The sequence below is a fragment of the Manacus candei genome, unplaced genomic scaffold (genome assembly GCF_025592945.1).
Source record: "Manacus candei isolate 608988 ecotype Guabito, Panama unplaced genomic scaffold, ASM2559294v1 h1tg000007l, whole genome shotgun sequence".
Taxonomy (NCBI): Eukaryota; Metazoa; Chordata; class Aves; order Passeriformes; family Pipridae; genus Manacus; species Manacus candei.
In genome coordinates this window covers 2,942,302-2,959,655 of record NW_026138055.1, presented here as the reverse complement: position 1 = coordinate 2,959,655, position 17,354 = coordinate 2,942,302, and the positions used below count along the sequence as shown (strand labels likewise).

The following is a 17,354-nucleotide window of genomic DNA, read 5'->3' as shown; positions in this document are numbered from 1 at the left end:
GATGAAAAATTATTAGAACTGCTGAATCCTGACTGTCACATCATTACTACATTTAGAAATCCAGTAATGTCACAGCAGTCCACTATTTTAATTGCAGGTTTTACAGGTACTCTTATGCATTAATTGGACATGTCAGGTACCAAGGAACTGCTGGGTGCCTGGTAATTAGGAGTTAATATGCCCAGTAATTAGGAGTTAACATCATCTTTTCCTTTCCTGTGTATGTATACTTGGAGGAGGGGACTGTTAGTGGACTAGAAGGCAAATTGGACTTTGTGCTGATGTTTTGGTATCATAGACTGCTAGTTAATTTTCTTTCAGTTTGGTCCCTTTTTAAGCAAAGTTACAATAAAATTTGCTATCTTCTGTTGTAAAAACTACCTTGACCTGCTATGAAATTGAGATCTCGTTTTCTGTGGAGTATAGATGATAATCTCTTTGGAACCATAGAATTGTTATGAGAGGGGGGAAAAAAAAATCTTAAATTTTACTCTTTGCTACTACGTACAGTACTTTTGCCTTTTGTTTATGAGCAATGTTACATGTGTTGTGTGTCTCCTTCTTGTCCCCTTCTCTGTTTTGCACCATTTGTCAACATTTGTGGAGTTCCAAGTGTGTTTTCATTTGGTAGTACTTAAAATTTCTTGCCAATGCAAATTCTTAAAAATGTCTGCTTTAGCTATCAAGGCAGTTTTTATTGACCAAGATGAAACAGGATGAAGTGGCATTCAAAGAAAACAAACATTGCCCCAACTATGCTGAGTAAAAAAATCTTAAGAAAAAAACATATGGGTATAAGCAGAGAAGTGAAGAGAGACATCAAGTCCTTTTTGTATCTATATGGAAGCAATAGCCTTGCTGCTACCCAGGTGTGGTTCATTTTATTTGTATGTATCCCTTCAAAGTAGGGTTTCAGAAAGAGGTTGCATTTCTGATTTGTCCTTAAAAACATTGTAAAAATTGATAATAGAAAACCCTCTTAACTTCACCTTTTGTTGTTCCAACAGAAACTGCTTGATTTGGTGGTTAAGAAAAGTGACAACCTGACTGTTGACCAACTTGAGAGATTATATTCACTCCTCAGTCAGTGCATCTACAGACATCGTAGAGACTATGACAAATCACAACTTATAGAGGTGATGTTGTACAGTTCTTTTATTCATTATCTGAATATTGTGAGATAGGTTTAGGTTTTCCAAGAACTGTTAATCTGTCAATTCACTGCTGTACAGGCAATACCTTTAAATAGTCTTTGAGACTTTAAATAGAAAGAATTTTAGTGTACTAATGGCTTAGAAACCAGGGATTGTTTCTGATAACACTTCCTCAGAAAAGGTTCATTTCATCATGGGCACAGTCTGGTCATAACTCTGGATATGCATTCCATCCAACATCACTATTCTAGCTGTAGAGGAATTGGGATCAGCTTGCTGATAACCAGCCCTGCTGAGAAAAAGGACAACAATTGCAAGTTTCCAGTTGGATCACTGAGCACTAAATATTCTTCTCCATGAATAATTTACAACAAAACCTGGAAAGGCCTTAGTGTGGGATTTTTTTAGAGTTCCTGCAAAACACTTTTCAAACCATTTTCATGCTGTTCCTTTGCAATCTTCACCTAAAAATGTGTTGAAAAACTGTGCAAAATGTTAGGTAGATTAAAAAGACATTTATCCAGCAGGAGAATATAGAAACTGATCTTTACTTTGATAATCCAAACTGTGCAGAGATGTGTTTATAGCTGGGTCACCAATAGCATAAGTGTGCAGTAAGACTTGAATTCATGCAGTGTGCCACTGCAATGTTTTCCTAATACATATTGAGCACATTAATTATATAAGTGACCCTGATAAGCTTCGATTTTTCTCATGGACTGTCATAGTAGAGTGCTTTTCTGCATTAATACATCTTTAATTAGTTTCCTCTTTTACCATATTTTGCTAGCAGATAGCAGCTAATAAACAGAAATGTCTATTTTCCTATTATTTATTCAGATTAAAAAAAACCAGTAAATACTACTACATAATGTAACTTTATTTCTGTCTATGTGTGTGTAATTGATGGTCTGTGTCTCTTGCAGGAGATGGAAAGAACAGTTCGTGTGTTTGAAACATTCCTGTGAACTTGTCAAGATGGGTGGGTTTATCCTCTCAAACTGCTCATGGGAGAGCAGCCCTCTGAGCCATTCAGTTTCCATTTGCACCAAGTATGTGCAGAGCCTTGGTCTTAAGTGCTCTCTCTTTTTGTTTCTGTTGAATTTGGTGCTATTGTCTCAGGTACCTGAAACCAACCAGCCTACAAGAACCAAACAGAACTTCATATAGTTGTATCTGATATAAATAAAGAATGCAATGCCACAGCTTGGAGATTTTTTGGTGCTACAGAAACTGTTCTCATTCCTGCTCTTGTTCACTCTACATGCATTTATCTTTGGGGAAAACTTCGGGCAAAGTGAAGACCAACACATACAAGAGGACTGGAAAGAGCAGATCTTAGTTGAATATTTTTAAACAGGCAACCTTTTTTTAATTTTTTTTTCCAATTTTTCTCTTCTCTGGGGTAACGGACAAAATGAATCTGTTCTAAAGAAGGCAGTGATGTGTTATGGTAGAAATCTTGAGTAACTGGATGTACAGTAATTTGAAGATGAGGCTCTCTAGAACTGCCTTTAATGTGCCTTTTAGTCAATTGAGAAAGATTAGGCTAAGCAGTTTGTTTGGATTATAGCAAATGGCAATGTTAGAAAGCTGTCTGCAGAATGAAGATCTCCAAAAGGATGAATTGTATTCTCTTCATTGGATGGCAACCAGTATTATGGTTCTATAATGCCTGTCTTACTCTACAGAACTAAACTAAGACACACTGAAAAAGCCACATACTTTACCAAAATGGTGGAATTCCTTTTTCATTGGTATATATTTGTTTTAGAAACAAGTACACAGTGAAACTCTTCTGTGTTACTAAAAATGAAGCATTTTCCCACCATCTCCTTGTTTTCCAGTGTGAGTTCTTTAAGGAAAGCAAGGTTAATACTTGCAGGTTTCATTCTGAAGTTGTGTGTTTGTAATATAGATTGGACTGTGCAGTGCAGGTAAGACACTATAGTTGGTCAAAGTCCTGGAGCCCAACCTCAGTTGAAAATAAAACTTACATTAGGTTTCACAAGTCGTTCTGTGCAAAGCATTGTTACTGTTGGGGGGATTGGAGCACATCCTTTGGAATCCATCTGTTTGGACCAGGGTTCTCTGGGTCTGAATTGTGGAGTTCAACACCTTTCCTTTCTGGCAACTGGAGAGAATAGTCTAGGCAATTCCAAAAAAGCCCCTTGTGTTTTATCACAAGCTCGGAGTTACAACATTACCTGGGCTGATTTATTTTGAACCCACGTGGAAGGTGTTGTAGAGCAGTTGGCTGGTGTTCCCATCATAAACCATTCGTTGTGACTGTCCCTACGTAGCTGCAGGAGTGTCTGTCCAGAAATATGCAATGCAGTGTGATTAGTTTTTAATTAAACAGACTACTGCAGAGATACTGAGCTACCTCAGCTTTTTGTATTTTAGTTACCAACAGTGTTCATGGAGGACTGTAATCACTCTGCTCCCACGTCCAAACCGAAGCTAAGGGACTTGCCAGCTCTACAGCTCATCCCAGTGTAGTGCTGCAGAGAGAGAATGTGGGCCTTGGCCTACTGCAGTGATCCAAAGTGCTTTGTACATTATGGTTAAACATAATTCTATCTTGGATCTTTTTCTCCCCCGAATGCCACTGTTTTTCTTCATAGCTAATGGCAGGAAAAGGTTTTAAGCGTTCATGTATGTCTAGTTACGCCTAAATGCAACCCATGCAGAAACTGTATTTTTTAGGTGGGAAAGTGCGATTAAAAACAACAAAAACAAGCAGAAAACACATTTTAAATGAGATTCTTTGATCTCAGATTTGATTATGGGATTTTTTTCCATGTTTCATTTAGTATTTATTAGCATCATACCTGTTTGAGATATTTATGTGTCTGGTACATTAACAGCATTTTGTATTTTGATGGAAATTGTTACAAACTTTAAGATTTGATTAAATGAAATGTAGCAGATTTTTTGTAGCAAGTTTCTGATAAAAGGGTTTTTTGCAAGTCTCAGGTTCTTGCTGCAGAATTTTTTAAGAATATTTATTCCAGTTTCACTTACTCAAAGAAGTTTTTGTTCAAGTAACAGCAGCACTTGTGGAAGATAAAACTGCATTCATTTGTAAGAAGTTAATAAATTTATATGAAACTAAAACAGTTGAGAATTTTAGTCACCAGTGAGTGTGAAAAGCAAGTTTAAGCTAATGCCTATCATTAAAAATGGTTCTAAAAGGTCAGGTTTCTAAAGGAAAATTTTTACTGTCAGTTGTTGATTGGGAAAAATTGTTAAGAGGCAACTTTACTAATTGAGGAGCTGCCATATTGTTTTAGAGAAAAGTAGCTGATATCAGATGTTCTAGTGGACAGCTTACCTAAAATGATATACTCGCCTTCTTAGCCCAAATAACCACACTTCAGTTTTTGTTTTCCTTTACAGATGTCTGGTGGTTATAGAGTTTAAACAGCTGTTAATCTATCCATGTGGTCTAAACTTGTTTACTCTTTGTATGTTTTTAATTTTTTTGCCACATAGCACTGGCAAGAGTTTGTACAAATTGACCTCTCTTCCTTGTTTCTTGTTGTGAAAATTGCAAATAAACTCCTGTGTGAGTCCTTGTGCTGGGGCCAATGGAACGTGGCTGACCAGGAGGAAGGAGTTTTCCCTGGGGGGCTGGAGGGGCTGTCTTGGAATGATAGAGTTGCTCTTGGGTGAAGTTGATGGCTATGGAGTTAATTGTATTTGCAAGCTTGAATCTCACCTGTGATTATTTTTTGTTTTGTTTTGTGTCCTCTGTATTGTTACTTGATTTCCTCATATGCCAATGTATTTACAGGATTACTGGGTTTTGTAATATCGTCTTCCTTTTTTTTTGTTTTGATTAAGTTGGTGGGTCAGTGCTGGTTTTACCTTCAGTCTCCTGAACGGCAGGACCTGCAGCTGATAGTCATTTATTTTGTTTTTATTTTATTTTGTAATCACAACATAAGCTTGAATTTGGGCTTGTACTTGCATCTTTTGTATCTTGTACATTGGGTTATTTAGACATTGGGGCGTCCTGTTTGTTTTCATTAACGTGTGTCTACTTTGTGGATTAAGTAGACTTCCTTCATCAGCTATGGTATATTTTGGATTCTATAGTTTTATTCAGAACTGTGTTTTAATTGATGTTTTGCATTTTGACTTCATTTTACGTTAGTTTGAAGTAAGTTATTTAATTTTTTTTGAACTTCTGGAGATTTTGAACATTTTACTGTAATTTGTAATATAACTGCTGTGAAATACTTGAATAAAGATGACAAGAAAACACAGCTTTAGCTCCTTCAAGAATGTATTTAAACCTCCTGGCTGATAACAGTCTTTTCCTTACCAGACCTCCTTTGATTTCACAGTTGAGATGTTTCCCTCTGGGATCTTGCTGTTTAGTTATTTTGAGCAGTTTAATCCAAACTTCTGCTTTCAGTGTTTGTCCATTAGAGAAATGGCTTCTAATTAGAGGGTTTTTAAGGAAACACTCTCTTCCTATCTATCAAATCTATCAAAGTTATTCTTGCTTATTGTGGGTTGTTTGGTTTTTGTTTTGCTTTTTTAAAGATGGACTCTAATATATCTAGGAATTCTGCTAGTTTGTTTCCCAAATAATTCATGCAGAGGAGAGAGTAAGCTGCTAGAGGTCATGAAAGTGAAGAACCAACCTGCATCTTACTCAGCAATTTATCCAGGGCTTACAAACTGCATGTGATGGATACCATGTGGAACAGAGTATGAGAAGCTGTTCTATAGATCTGTTATGGTCTCTTGAGGTGTAGAACTTAGAACACACCTGCTCCTTTTCCTCTTTTCCTTTCTGTGTACCTCAAACTGGGCAAAAAAGCAGTTGAGGAAGAGGGTAGTAGTAACTTACTTCATGTCTGACTCCAATTCCACTTTTATGTGCAGCTTTGAAAGCACAATTAGGTATGAAATTTAATATCTGTGACATAATAATGATGTTGATGGGTGAGAGTCTGGGCTCCTTTAGTATCAACGTGGGCAGATGGGTTGTTTTGATCTGAATGGCCTTGCAGGTACCGGCACTGCACATGGCACCACCCAAGGGAGGTTTGCAGTCTGAATAAAGTATGTAGGGTGTGAGGTCTTGTGTCTCCTTCTGTCTTTCAGGAGTGTGAATGGCCATGTTGACAGAGCATAGATTCAGATCTAATTTCTCACAATGGCTTTAAAAATAATCAAGCAAAAGAGACAAAAATGTGCTTTATTTGGGAATAGACCGAAGGATTCCTCGAAAGATACTTAGTGAACTTGGAGTGGTACTTTAAAAGTATGAGTTAGTGAGAAATAGTTGGGTTGGTTGTTCAGAAAGCCTTAGTAGAGGCTTGTGCAGCACTTGTATTTTTTCACTGCTTAATGCTGCTTCCTTCTGTTGTTTTCTGTCCTGAATGTAGTTTTAAAATGCAATTTCCTATATTTCCTTAAATTTGTAGTGCTGCACATTCTCTGTTTCCTTCATAAACTTTTCAGATAACTTTTAAATAAATTAAAACTGAGATCCTTTTCTTCTGTATTTTGGGTAGGATTTGCATTCAGACTTTTAATATATGGGATTTTAAGCTAGCACTGCATGTGAATAAATTCTGCAAGCTAAATCAGTAAACTTATGAACTGATTAACGGAGCCAAACACTTCATTTTTTTTTTCCCCTCCTCCTTTATGCATCACTTGTGGTCATGTAACTATTATGTAAAAATGAGGGATTATAAAATTAACACTAATTAATTTAGCCTCATTCCATTTCTAGGTGAGTACTTTTTTTGCAGTGTGATTATTTGCACAGGGAGGATGTTTTGGTTGAACCCACTGCCAGTAGATGGTTGTGACTGCTTCAAAATTCTATTTATTTTAGAATTGCATTTGAATTATGCTATATTGAGCCTCACTTTAATATCAGGGAAAGTCTTTTTCTTTTAAAAATATGATAAGCTGCTAAGATTTAAAATGGATTCACCACTTGTAGTGGAATGTTGGTGTAAACCTGTCCATTCGCATTAAGGTTTGCTGACCTGGAATGCCGGTATGGGAGAATGCTGCTTTCAAGTTTCAGGTGCAAAAGGTGATGTGGAGTTAAGTGGTGTTAGAAGGCTCCTCACATCCAGTTACAGGGGTGGGGCAGGTTGGGAGCACAGGGGAAGGTTGTTCAGGCTCCATGTTCGGGGTGTCGGTGCTGTGGCACTGAGGGTGTGTTGGGGGACAGCAGAGCTGGAGCTGGTTCTGCTGTGCTGGACTCCTCTCTGTGTTTGCTGCCATCTTTCAACAATCAAGATTTTGGCAGAGTACACTTGAGAAGTGTACCAGGTCCCTCAGACTGGATGGCTGCTGGGAGTGCTCACACCATTTGACATCCTGTTCTTTTGTGGAGATGAATTATGTCGTGATGAAAACCCCTTTGCATCAATGTAGAATCTGAATTGTGCTATAGCACATCAGTGCTTGACTGTGTCTGTGTGGAAGTAGGAGTTTGTAGATGACCTGTCAGCTTTGGGATTCTTGACTGGGGGGAAAGCAAGACTTGGGGAAGTTTGAAAAGGGCTACCTTTTAAGTATCTATTCAACAAAGGAAGTAAACCAGAATATAGAGGATTAATTCATCCTAGAAAATACATTAAATTTGGACTGAATTAGTTTTCTAAGGATTCTTTCTGCTGTAAAAGGGAAACAGTGTTTTAGTTAAGATCTATTTGTCGTCTCCAGAGCTCCAGTTCTATTGTAAAGGTCTGACTGACTGTTACCTCTTGTAGAATCCCTTCTGTATGCGGAGGCTGCCCAGGAGAACACTGAAACCTGATATTGGTAATAGGGAAAGACAAATTGCCAATATGTTTTAGGTGTCTAATGAACATAACTCTGCCATAAGTTTTGAAGTGATGCCCACAGCATTCTCTGTGACATTACAAAAGGTTTAGTGAGATAATGGAAATGTAGCATGGATACTTACATATTAATACTATTAATATCAGTTTAGTAATAAATTACTGGTTTCTATTGACATTTTAAGTACCAGAAATACAGCATGTAAGACAACGTTTTCATGAAGCACTGGAGAGGTAACTGGTTTAAAATTAATGTCTCACATTTATACTGGGGTTAGAGTGCTTCAGAGCCTTGCTCTAAAATTTAAATCGTGTCCAGAAGGCAAAAAGCTTTTTAAAAATAAAAAGCTTCCTTTTCACAAGATTCAGAGGACAGCCATGAAAGCACAAGCTGAGCATAAATTTTACAGTGTTAATCTTTTCAGTACATGAGAATAAATTTTGGAAATGGAAATGATCTGACACCTAATGATGATTTAAATGTTTAGCAATTTGTTGCTTAAATTTGGGTTTATTCACGGAGAATAATGCTGGCAGAAAGTGCTGGTTTGTTGAACTAGATGCTGTGGCACATGTGATTTAATCTCATGCATGCATAGGGTCTGCAAACATCTGCATGGCTTAACAGTGTTTTTGGGGAAGGCATTTAGTCTTGATCTGCAGAGCACATCTGCCCTGCTCTCTGAGCTTTTCATCGAGTGGTTAAGCTCATGGGTAGCAACATGTGCCTCATTCCTCATTTATTTTGGTATGACTTCAACTTCCAGGCCCTGCTTCTTGTCTTCTCTTTATGTTCTAGACTATTCATACTTACTTCCCTCCCCCTCAAAGACACTAATGCACTGTGATCAAGTAGCCTCTCAGTCTTCTTTTTGCTGAACAGAACGAGCTCTTTATGGCTCTCACTGCATTTTCTCCAGCCTTTAAGTCAATTTTGTGGCTCTATTCTGCAGTAGGTCAATTTTTCAACATCTTCTAAAACATTTGTTCTCCAAGGAAATTGATGGGATATTCCAGCATAGGTCCCACCAGTGCCATTTGTAGAGGCAAAAATCACTGATTCGTACTCACTGCCTCCCTTTTTACACATCCAAAGATCAATTTACTCCTTTTATACCATGAAATTGGGCTGGGAGCTGTTGTTGCTTCTCCGACTTTCAGCTTTTCATGAGGGAATTTTCCATCCTGAATGTCAGCCTTCCTCATTCCCACCTCCCCAAGGAACTGCTTAGCTTTATAAAAAGTTTTGTTTTATGGGTCCCAGCCAGCCAGAGGAGCCAGCACCATGTGTATGACTTGTTCAGTCCCCATTATCTATCCCTCAGCTAATCTTCATTTCCACAGGTCTGTGACTAGTGATTTATGTCAACATTTTCCTTCAAGAACTTCGGGAGAAGAGGATTTCCCCATTAGAAACACTCTTGATAGCACCAAATTGAGAATTACTCGAACAGATTAGATATTCCTCAATTAATCTGCCTATTCTGAGCCCATTTAATATTTGCTGTCTGAACACTGTACAGTGAGAAAGTTGAAGTATTTTGTCACATGTTGCTTGAAAATCTATTACCTTATCAATCAAATGTGTAATCCTGTCAGAGAATGAGATCAGGTTTGTGTGATACAGCCAATTTTCTAGAAAATCATTGTATTTCTTCTTATCTCTTTGATTCATGATCAGTTTAGTTAGATATCATCTTTCCATTTTTACTTGGGCTTGATGTCAGGTGAATGCCCTGTAATTACCCAGTCATTTCACTTGCCCTTTGATAACTGTCACATTATTGGCACTCTCTGAAATACCCACATTATTAAAAATGAATGTCAGCAGGGCAGGGACTTCTGGGCTTTCTGGAGGTGGTTGAGTGTTAGGTTACCTCCAGAATTCAAAACCCCTTATCCCGTAGGGAAAGTCTAATATTCTCTCCAGGTAATAAGCAGTCTGGACATCTTAATCTCTATAGGGGGATACCTCTTGCCAAACAGAAAACAGAAATGTGAACCATTCCCAAGCTGCCACATTTCCACTCTTCATTTTTCCTGGAAAGGCTGCATGTGGCATTTTTGTCATAGAATGGTAGGGTGTTAAGGGTTGGAATGGAACACTGCCAGGGTTGGGGCATCTACAGCCTCCCTGGGCAACCTATTCCTGTGCCTCACCACCCTCACCGTAAAGAATTTCTTCCTAATGTCTAACCTAAATTTCCCCCCTTACAGTTTGTACCCATTCCCCTTTGTCCTGTCACTACAGTTCCTGATGGAGAGTCTGTCTCCAGCTGCCCTGTAGGCCCCTTAAGATACTGGAATGTTGCTGTGAGGTCTCCACACAACCTTCTCTTCTCCAGGCTGAACAACCCCAGCATCCTCAGCCTGACATGTTCCAATACATAAACAGGCAGCTTTGCAGAAAAGCTGGGCATAAATTGAAGCAGGTAAAATTGAACTTGATGTCAACAAGTAACAGAACCCTGCATTCACTGGGCATGGAAACAAATACCTTACTAAAAGATGATCTCTTTTAATGGAAACAGTGCTACAGATATTCCAGCAGGGTTGGAAGTTTAGGCTTGCTTTGTGAGAGCTGCTTATTGTTACTTGAGTGGAGGGGCCGTGGTTCAGGTAGAGCATAACGCTGGGATACCCTTAGAGCATTTGGTGCATCCCCTTCCCTGTTCAGTTCCCTGATTCTTACTTGGATGCTGTCCACAAGGACATTGCAACAGAACTTAGAGACTACTTTGCTTGAGTTCCCAAGATGTGGAGAGGAAGTGGTTCCTTTCTGTCTGTAAAAACTATTATTAACATGTATTGTTTTTAATGAGGTGAGAAGCTGATGCTTGTGTAGGAGTGTCACTGGTGACCTTAGGTAGGCTCCTGGTCTTTAGCCACGAAAATGTGAGAAAAGGTCACCGATTGTGGATGATGGAAAAGGTGTTTGTATTGCCTGTGATTGCATGACGGGCAACATTCAGCGTAGCCCCTGTTGTCACCACAGTTCCCTAGTTCTGTGTTAATTTGCTTACAAACTACATGCTGAAGTTGCCTCTCAAGCTGTTAAAAACCCTGGGTTAGTAGTGCTGTTCTCTAGACAGGTCATGGAAGAGTTTGATATTGTGTGTATTTTGCCAGTGTGAATCTTGCTGTGTAAGATCTGGGGTATGTATGAACTCCAGAGGAAAAAAGAAAGCTGCTCAAAACCAACAAATTAGAAGCAGCAGGAAACATTTCAAACCTTCACTGTACAGACCACCACTAATGAAAAATTCAGAGGCAGATTTTGGCTTGATGGCAGCACTGGAGCTTTCTTCTCCCAGGTACTAACTGAGCCAAAACACTTAGTTTTGTGTGCAAAACTGCTACCGATTGAAGTAGATTTTGTTTGGAAAAAGAAAACTGGAACTTGTTACTTTTTAAGAAATCTGCCAGCGAAACAGGGCTTAGTAAAAGTAGTGTGTGTTATCAAAAGAAAAAACACCAGTGACCACCAGCGAAGGGAGAGTTGTTTTTCAGGGTAGTCTGCCACTTTGGTTTATCTTTCCAGGCTTCCACAGCTCTGCTGAGGAGCCCGTGATGGCAGCTCTTGCTTTCATGAATTCTAACCTCAGTGAGTGTTTAATCATGCCTCAAACAGCTTGGCTTTTCAGAGGAAAAATGGTGTTTCTGTTCCGGTATCGCTGTCCAGCTTAATGTAATGAGTGATGGGAACACCGTGCCTGGGACGCATCCATCTGCTTCCCTCCAGACCATTTTCTTCCTGGCTTTTTCTGCAGTCTAAAGTTATCAACCCAGAACACTCGCCAGTGATGGGAACTTGCTGCTGCCTTCCTGTACTTGCTGGCATCTCCACTCCAGCTGAAAGCATGCTTCAGCTCCTGCTTTGGAGCCAACTTAAAATGGGGAAGAAGGCAGTAAGGGGTGAGCTTAAGGGTCTCATTCAATTTAAAAGTCTTGTATTAGCCATGATAATTGTAAAAATGTCCAGGTAGATACAGAGTCATTGTCTTACTACAAACCTGGCACAGGTTGCAGCCTGCCAGCTCCTGCCTGCATATGCTGTTTGTAGGTTTATCCCATATTCCATTACACCTTTTTCAGTGGTTGGTAGGGAGGCACTGTGGTTCTGAGACCTTGCCTTTGCATTTGAGGCAGTGGAGAACAGCTTTGGAATCCATTTCCCCACCCTCCCCTTTTTTTTTTTTTTTCCCCCAGAGAAATTCTTCATGGGAAGCTGGGCGAGTACCTGAAGCCATTTGTGCCTTTTCAGTCTCTGCTGATGGTGCCTGGTGGAGCCGGGCGGGAGCACAGCTGTGGCTGCTCTCCTGGATAATCCCTGCAGCTGCGGAAAGCGGGTGCTCACGCTGGCGCTGGGTTTGTCTGGACTCCTCCAAGGGCAAGCTGAAGTGTAACGAACGCTCTTAATTAGCTTGCTCCAGTTGCACTGTGCTAAGCTCAGCCTTAGCACCTCAGTGCAGTTAATTAAAAGACCGGGTGGCTGAGGTTTTATTAGTACAGTGTGTTTGCCGCTGGATGAAACAATGGGAGAAAGGTGGATGACTTGTGTGAATTGTCAGGGGTAGGTGATTACCTGAACACAGTGAACAGCCCTGTTTGGAGATCACTCTCCTTCCCAGGTGAGCCAGGGGAGAGTCACACCAGAGAACAAAGGAGTTTTTATCATTATCAGGCTGCTGAGCCAGTCTGTCCCTTGAATTTCTTAAAGCTTTTAAGAAGAAAAATCTCTGAGCAGATATGTGCACGTGATTCATTTGGCAAAAGCACTCAGCCAGCTTCCCAGAGGGGAACTAAAATAATTTCCACATACAAGTAAAGCAAATAGCCTGTGTCTTGTTCATCCTACCAAGTATTATTGACTAGTGCTGAGTAAGAGATCCTTGCAGAGCCTTGATGAAAGGTTGGCAACTCACCCCACTTGGTCTCGATTATTGCAGCATGGTTTTGTAATATTGAATTGCAAGGCTTTTAGTAATCTTCACAGGCTGTTCAACCTGAACCACTAAGCCTAAACTAAAATGTTTAAAAACTGCAGCTCATGCTCTTAAATACTCTGTAAGAACTGGAGGCAATTTCAATAAATGTTAGGCTCTTCCTGTTAATGTGTAGAACAGATATTGCCTCCTAAGATCTGGCTGAAATGTTCCACTGTGGTGGTATTTGAGACTAGTTATATTTGGCTCATCTTTGTTCCATATCCAGTTTTACAACTACCAGATGACACCCTAATGAAACATCAAAGAAACCATGAATGGTTGCACTGAAGTGCTCTCTGAATGTTGTATCCAGTGAGATACAGAGCTCCCACGCTGGATATGAAGAAATTTTGACCATAGGGCAAATGTGGCTTTCATCTTTTAGACACTGCAGCAGCAGTGTGGCACAAATCCCAACTTTCATTTAGAAAAGAAAGTAAAAAAGCTGTTTATCAGGTTTTTTTTTCAAGATAGTTTAGGAAACTATCTTGAGCCCTTCTGTTCTTTACTTAATAGTACGTTTGGGAAAATAGATGAAGAAGAAACAGTCTTGCTGAATAAAATCTAAAACTACTTCTAAGAAGTTTTTCCAAAAGGAGAATGGAAGTACTTTGGAAGCTACTGAGCATTTAAGTATTAGCAGTAAATTTTTGGATTTGCAAGAGAAGCTAGTTGGATGGAATGAACACATTTTCATCCATGGCTGGGATGAAACATGAAGTCCCCATTTGTGCAGTGTCGTTTCTTGATCAGTCATGACAAAATTAATCCAATCTGGATGCTGAATCTAGATCTATAAATATATTTATTATAATATAACAAGAACTTAACAGTAAACATAAACTATATACAATACCATTACAGATAACCCTGTTTTTAATATTATTCACAGAAATAGCCAGTTTTGTTCCAGTGTGAGAAATGAAGAAATAAGCTAAATTGGAAATGTCGAATATGTTTCGGTCTTGCTGACAGGTAGCACCTCCTTTGGAGGTAGACACACACCAACACTAAAATTAGTCCTGCCCCAGGCAGTTAGAAACTTGTGCTCCAATCTTTAGGTTCACACTTGCACCCTGTTTGACATAAATACTTTAAATGACATACTAGTATATAATTTTGTTGTGCTTATTATTTTTTTCTTTTCTTTAAAGAATAAATAAAACAACTGCATAACAAAGACTGGAACCTCACTGTCAAAATGAGAGACTTGAGTCACCCTATAGCTTGACTCAGCTGACTTGAGCACTTATTCTTTAAATACTGCAAGATACAAATTTCTTTTTTTTTCTTTTATTTTATAAATGATTATTAATAAAATAAGATGATTAGCTAACCATCTGCATTGATTTTCCCAAAGCTGTAGGCAGACCTCCCTGTGTATAAAAAGGCTACTGTATTTGGTATGAAATTCAACTAGATTTTGAATGTAAGATCTCACCCGTGCCCTGTACAGGACCCTCCTTCTTGAATTACTGGCATGGCATTTGGGATTTGAGTCTGCAAAGGCAAGTATGGCAATTTTTTTCTCCCTCTCCGTGGAAAGAAATCAGACAATCCGTAGCTTGGGGTTGCTTCCTGTTGGTGAATTTTAAGATTCTTTCCCCTGCCCCCTATATGTTACCCGGTCCATCTCCCATTTGATCCTTTTATGTATAAATTTATAAAGAATTTCCACATCACAATGCTCTCTGGATAGACAATATTTTAATATATATAAAAATATAACCCCTGTGCTGTGCATATACTTACAACTCTACATAGTAATAATTTGAAGTCTCTTACACTGGGCTTAAGTCTATGCATTTTTCTACCATGGGTTTTAAACTCATGTATTTAAAATCTGTATATAAGAGAATGATAAGGTTTTCACACTGGGTGGGGAACTTGAAAAATAAAGTAAAACAAAAAACTGCTCAGACTTTACATAAAAAATAGTGGCATGTATCCCAACATAAGGAATTTTGGTTGAGAGCCAAAATGAGTGTGTAGCCACAGGAGGCGTCTTCTCTGTTTGCTGAAAACATGGAAAACCCACACTATGCTGTGCGTTTTACTGTGATTCCAGCCAGAAGTGAAGAGTGGGTTTATCAGGAGAACACCTCTGGAATCAATTCATTTTGCATTATGGGAATCAAGCACTGCCAAGTGCATCAGCAGAAACTGGGAGGAAAAGGTTTAGGAGCCGCCCCCCCACCACCTGTAGCCACAGCCACACGTGCCCACACAAGCAGCACCTGGAGCAGAAACTCATTCAGCCCAACAGACCTTTTTAAATCATTTTACATGGAATTTATTACCAATGGCTCTTCTTCTTCTCCCCAGTCCCCACCTCACCCCCCCATCTGGGCTCTTCTCTAGAGAACTGAAAGAATTGTTTGATCTGATGGAAGACTGACATCAACATAAGCCATCTGTCACACAAGACTTCTCTCAGTCATTGGTATTGAAAAGCATGTATTTCTTAAAAACAAATGTAGGAATCAAAGTGGTAAGGACACTTTGACCTTTCAAATAGATTGATGCCTAAAGTGTAATAGTAAAACTAATCTGCATGGTTATTTTAAGAATCAAGCTCGAGCTCTAAAGTAAAATGCAGATTATTTTTTTCCTCTCTTCCCCAGCTTAAAAAATATGAGAAATTCTATTGCACCTGGGTTGACCAAAAGCCGATATCCAGAACAAGTGCCACTATAACATCTAGTGACACCCTTGCATTATTAAGTTACAATATCTTACATAGCACGGAGCTCTCTGCTCCTTGTTCACCAAAAGGTGAGGATGATTTTTCTACATTCAATGTAGACACTATTCAAGACTTTAGAGCAATATGTTCACTGGCTGGCTTTGCTGCTTGTGTTCCTTAAGTAATAGTGTTCCTTTTGCCTGCTTTCAACAGGTACAAACAGTTCTCCATCCAAGTCCTGGGGAACATCAGCCGCTCTGGATGTACTTCTTGATTGCTACGCAGCCGTGTCGAAAAACAGGGCAGGGCATATTTGGTAGAAGTGTCCATGTGTTTGTTTTAGGGTCATAGGCTTCCATGTTTCCCAGGGCAGGTCCTTCGCTGCTGACGATCCCACCGGTGGCGTAGATTTTTCCATCCAGAACAACAGCGCTGTGTTTTATATAAAAAAAAGTAAGTTTTAGTTAGTGGTCCTGCTGAACAATTTTCTTTTTAGGCTCAAAACAAACCCAATCTTTTGTAAGAAGGGGTAAGCAATGAATACACCTTTTATTCTTATCTATATAAAGGTGTGTGAGCATTTCTCTTCCTTCTCCCTTTATCTCCCCAAAATTAATCCTTTTTGTGTTCCTACCAGGTAGGCAAATGTTATCTCTAATGTAAACAACAGAAATACATCCAGGTAAGATGTTTCTCCAGCCCACATATGAGATCTGCAGCAAAAGCAGCAGGGCAATGCATCCCTGTAATACTGTGCACATGCAAAAGCAATCCAAGCAATTTGGAGTCCCTGCCACCTTGGCTGGAATAAGACCTTGCTTCAAGTTACTCCTTTAATTATCAATGAATGCTGCAAAATGGGGGGGAGAAACACCTTCAAACCACGTTCTGTTGCTTCAGACTCTTCCATAGTGTGGGAGCTTGGAGGTCCCACTGACTCGTCCTTGTGCATCCTGGAGGTGTGGTGTCCAGGGAAAAGTGAACCCAGGGTGCATGGATCTGATGGCTGGGGATGTGCAGCTGAGGGAATGGCAAGGGAGATATATGTTGGCATCTAAAGAAGACAAAAACCCTTACTGCTTTTTGAAAGTGGAAGTGTTTGACTTCAGATATCTCTTGTAAATTGAGAATAAGGGGGCTGGGCTAATCCTGTGGTCCATAGGCTCTTGGTAGGAGGGAAGGTGCATAGGTAGGGGAGGTATTTGAAAGAAAAATTACTCCTTGGCCTCATCTCTTCCTTCTGCTTAATGCCTCATCTTCCTCAGTAATCCTGCACAGGGCAGGGCACTGGCTTTGGGCTAATGAAGATGGACAACGAGGGACTGCTCCCCTCTGTGTATTTGGAAATGGCAGAAGGATGACAGAGGCAGCTGGGTGGGAAAAGCCTGTGCAGGGCTGCCCTGTGCTCCATGCTGCTGTCCCACTGCATGGGGGGGAAACCCAAAAGGAGGGGTGTCCCTGCTTTTTGTCTGCTGGGGAGCCCAGATTTGTCCTCTGAGTAGATTTAAAGATGTTAAGCTGGATAGGGTTGATGCTGGCTTTTCTGGTGGCTGGATCCTTTTTGAGAGTAGCTGGTGGATGATTGTGTTGGGAAGGAAAGTGGAGACTCAGGAGAGTGTGTACACACCAAAGGATAGCAGAGGAAAATGATAAATTAATTGCAGCCAAGAAGGTGGCCTAGATCTAACAAGGGTAG

The 17,354-nt window shown here is 39.7% G+C and overlaps 2 protein-coding genes across 8 annotated transcripts in view; one reads left to right on the top strand and one right to left on the bottom strand.

The window, feature by feature from the left end:
* Positions 1–5,428, top strand: part of ATAD2B (ATPase family AAA domain containing 2B) — a 75,384-nt gene extending 69,956 nt beyond the window's left edge. For all 3 annotated transcript variants that reach the window (XM_051810025.1, XM_051810018.1, XM_051810033.1), the window contains 2 exons: positions 1,008–1,136; positions 2,081–5,428. In XM_051810025.1, the coding sequence (XP_051665985.1) occupies positions 1,008–1,136; positions 2,081–2,122 (171 nt within the window). In that variant the 3' untranslated portion in view covers positions 2,123–5,428. The remainder of the gene's footprint in view (positions 1–1,007; positions 1,137–2,080) is intronic.
* An 8,330-nt stretch (positions 5,429–13,758) lies between these two features.
* The window catches only part of KLHL29 (kelch like family member 29), a 392,600-nt gene continuing 389,004 nt past the window's right edge, over positions 13,759–17,354 (bottom strand). For all 5 annotated transcript variants that reach the window (XM_051810143.1, XM_051810162.1, XM_051810153.1 and 2 more), the window contains one exon: positions 13,759–16,090. In XM_051810143.1, coding sequence (XP_051666103.1) covers positions 15,907–16,090 — 184 coding nt within the window. In that variant the 3' untranslated portion in view covers positions 13,759–15,906. The remainder of the gene's footprint in view (positions 16,091–17,354) is intronic.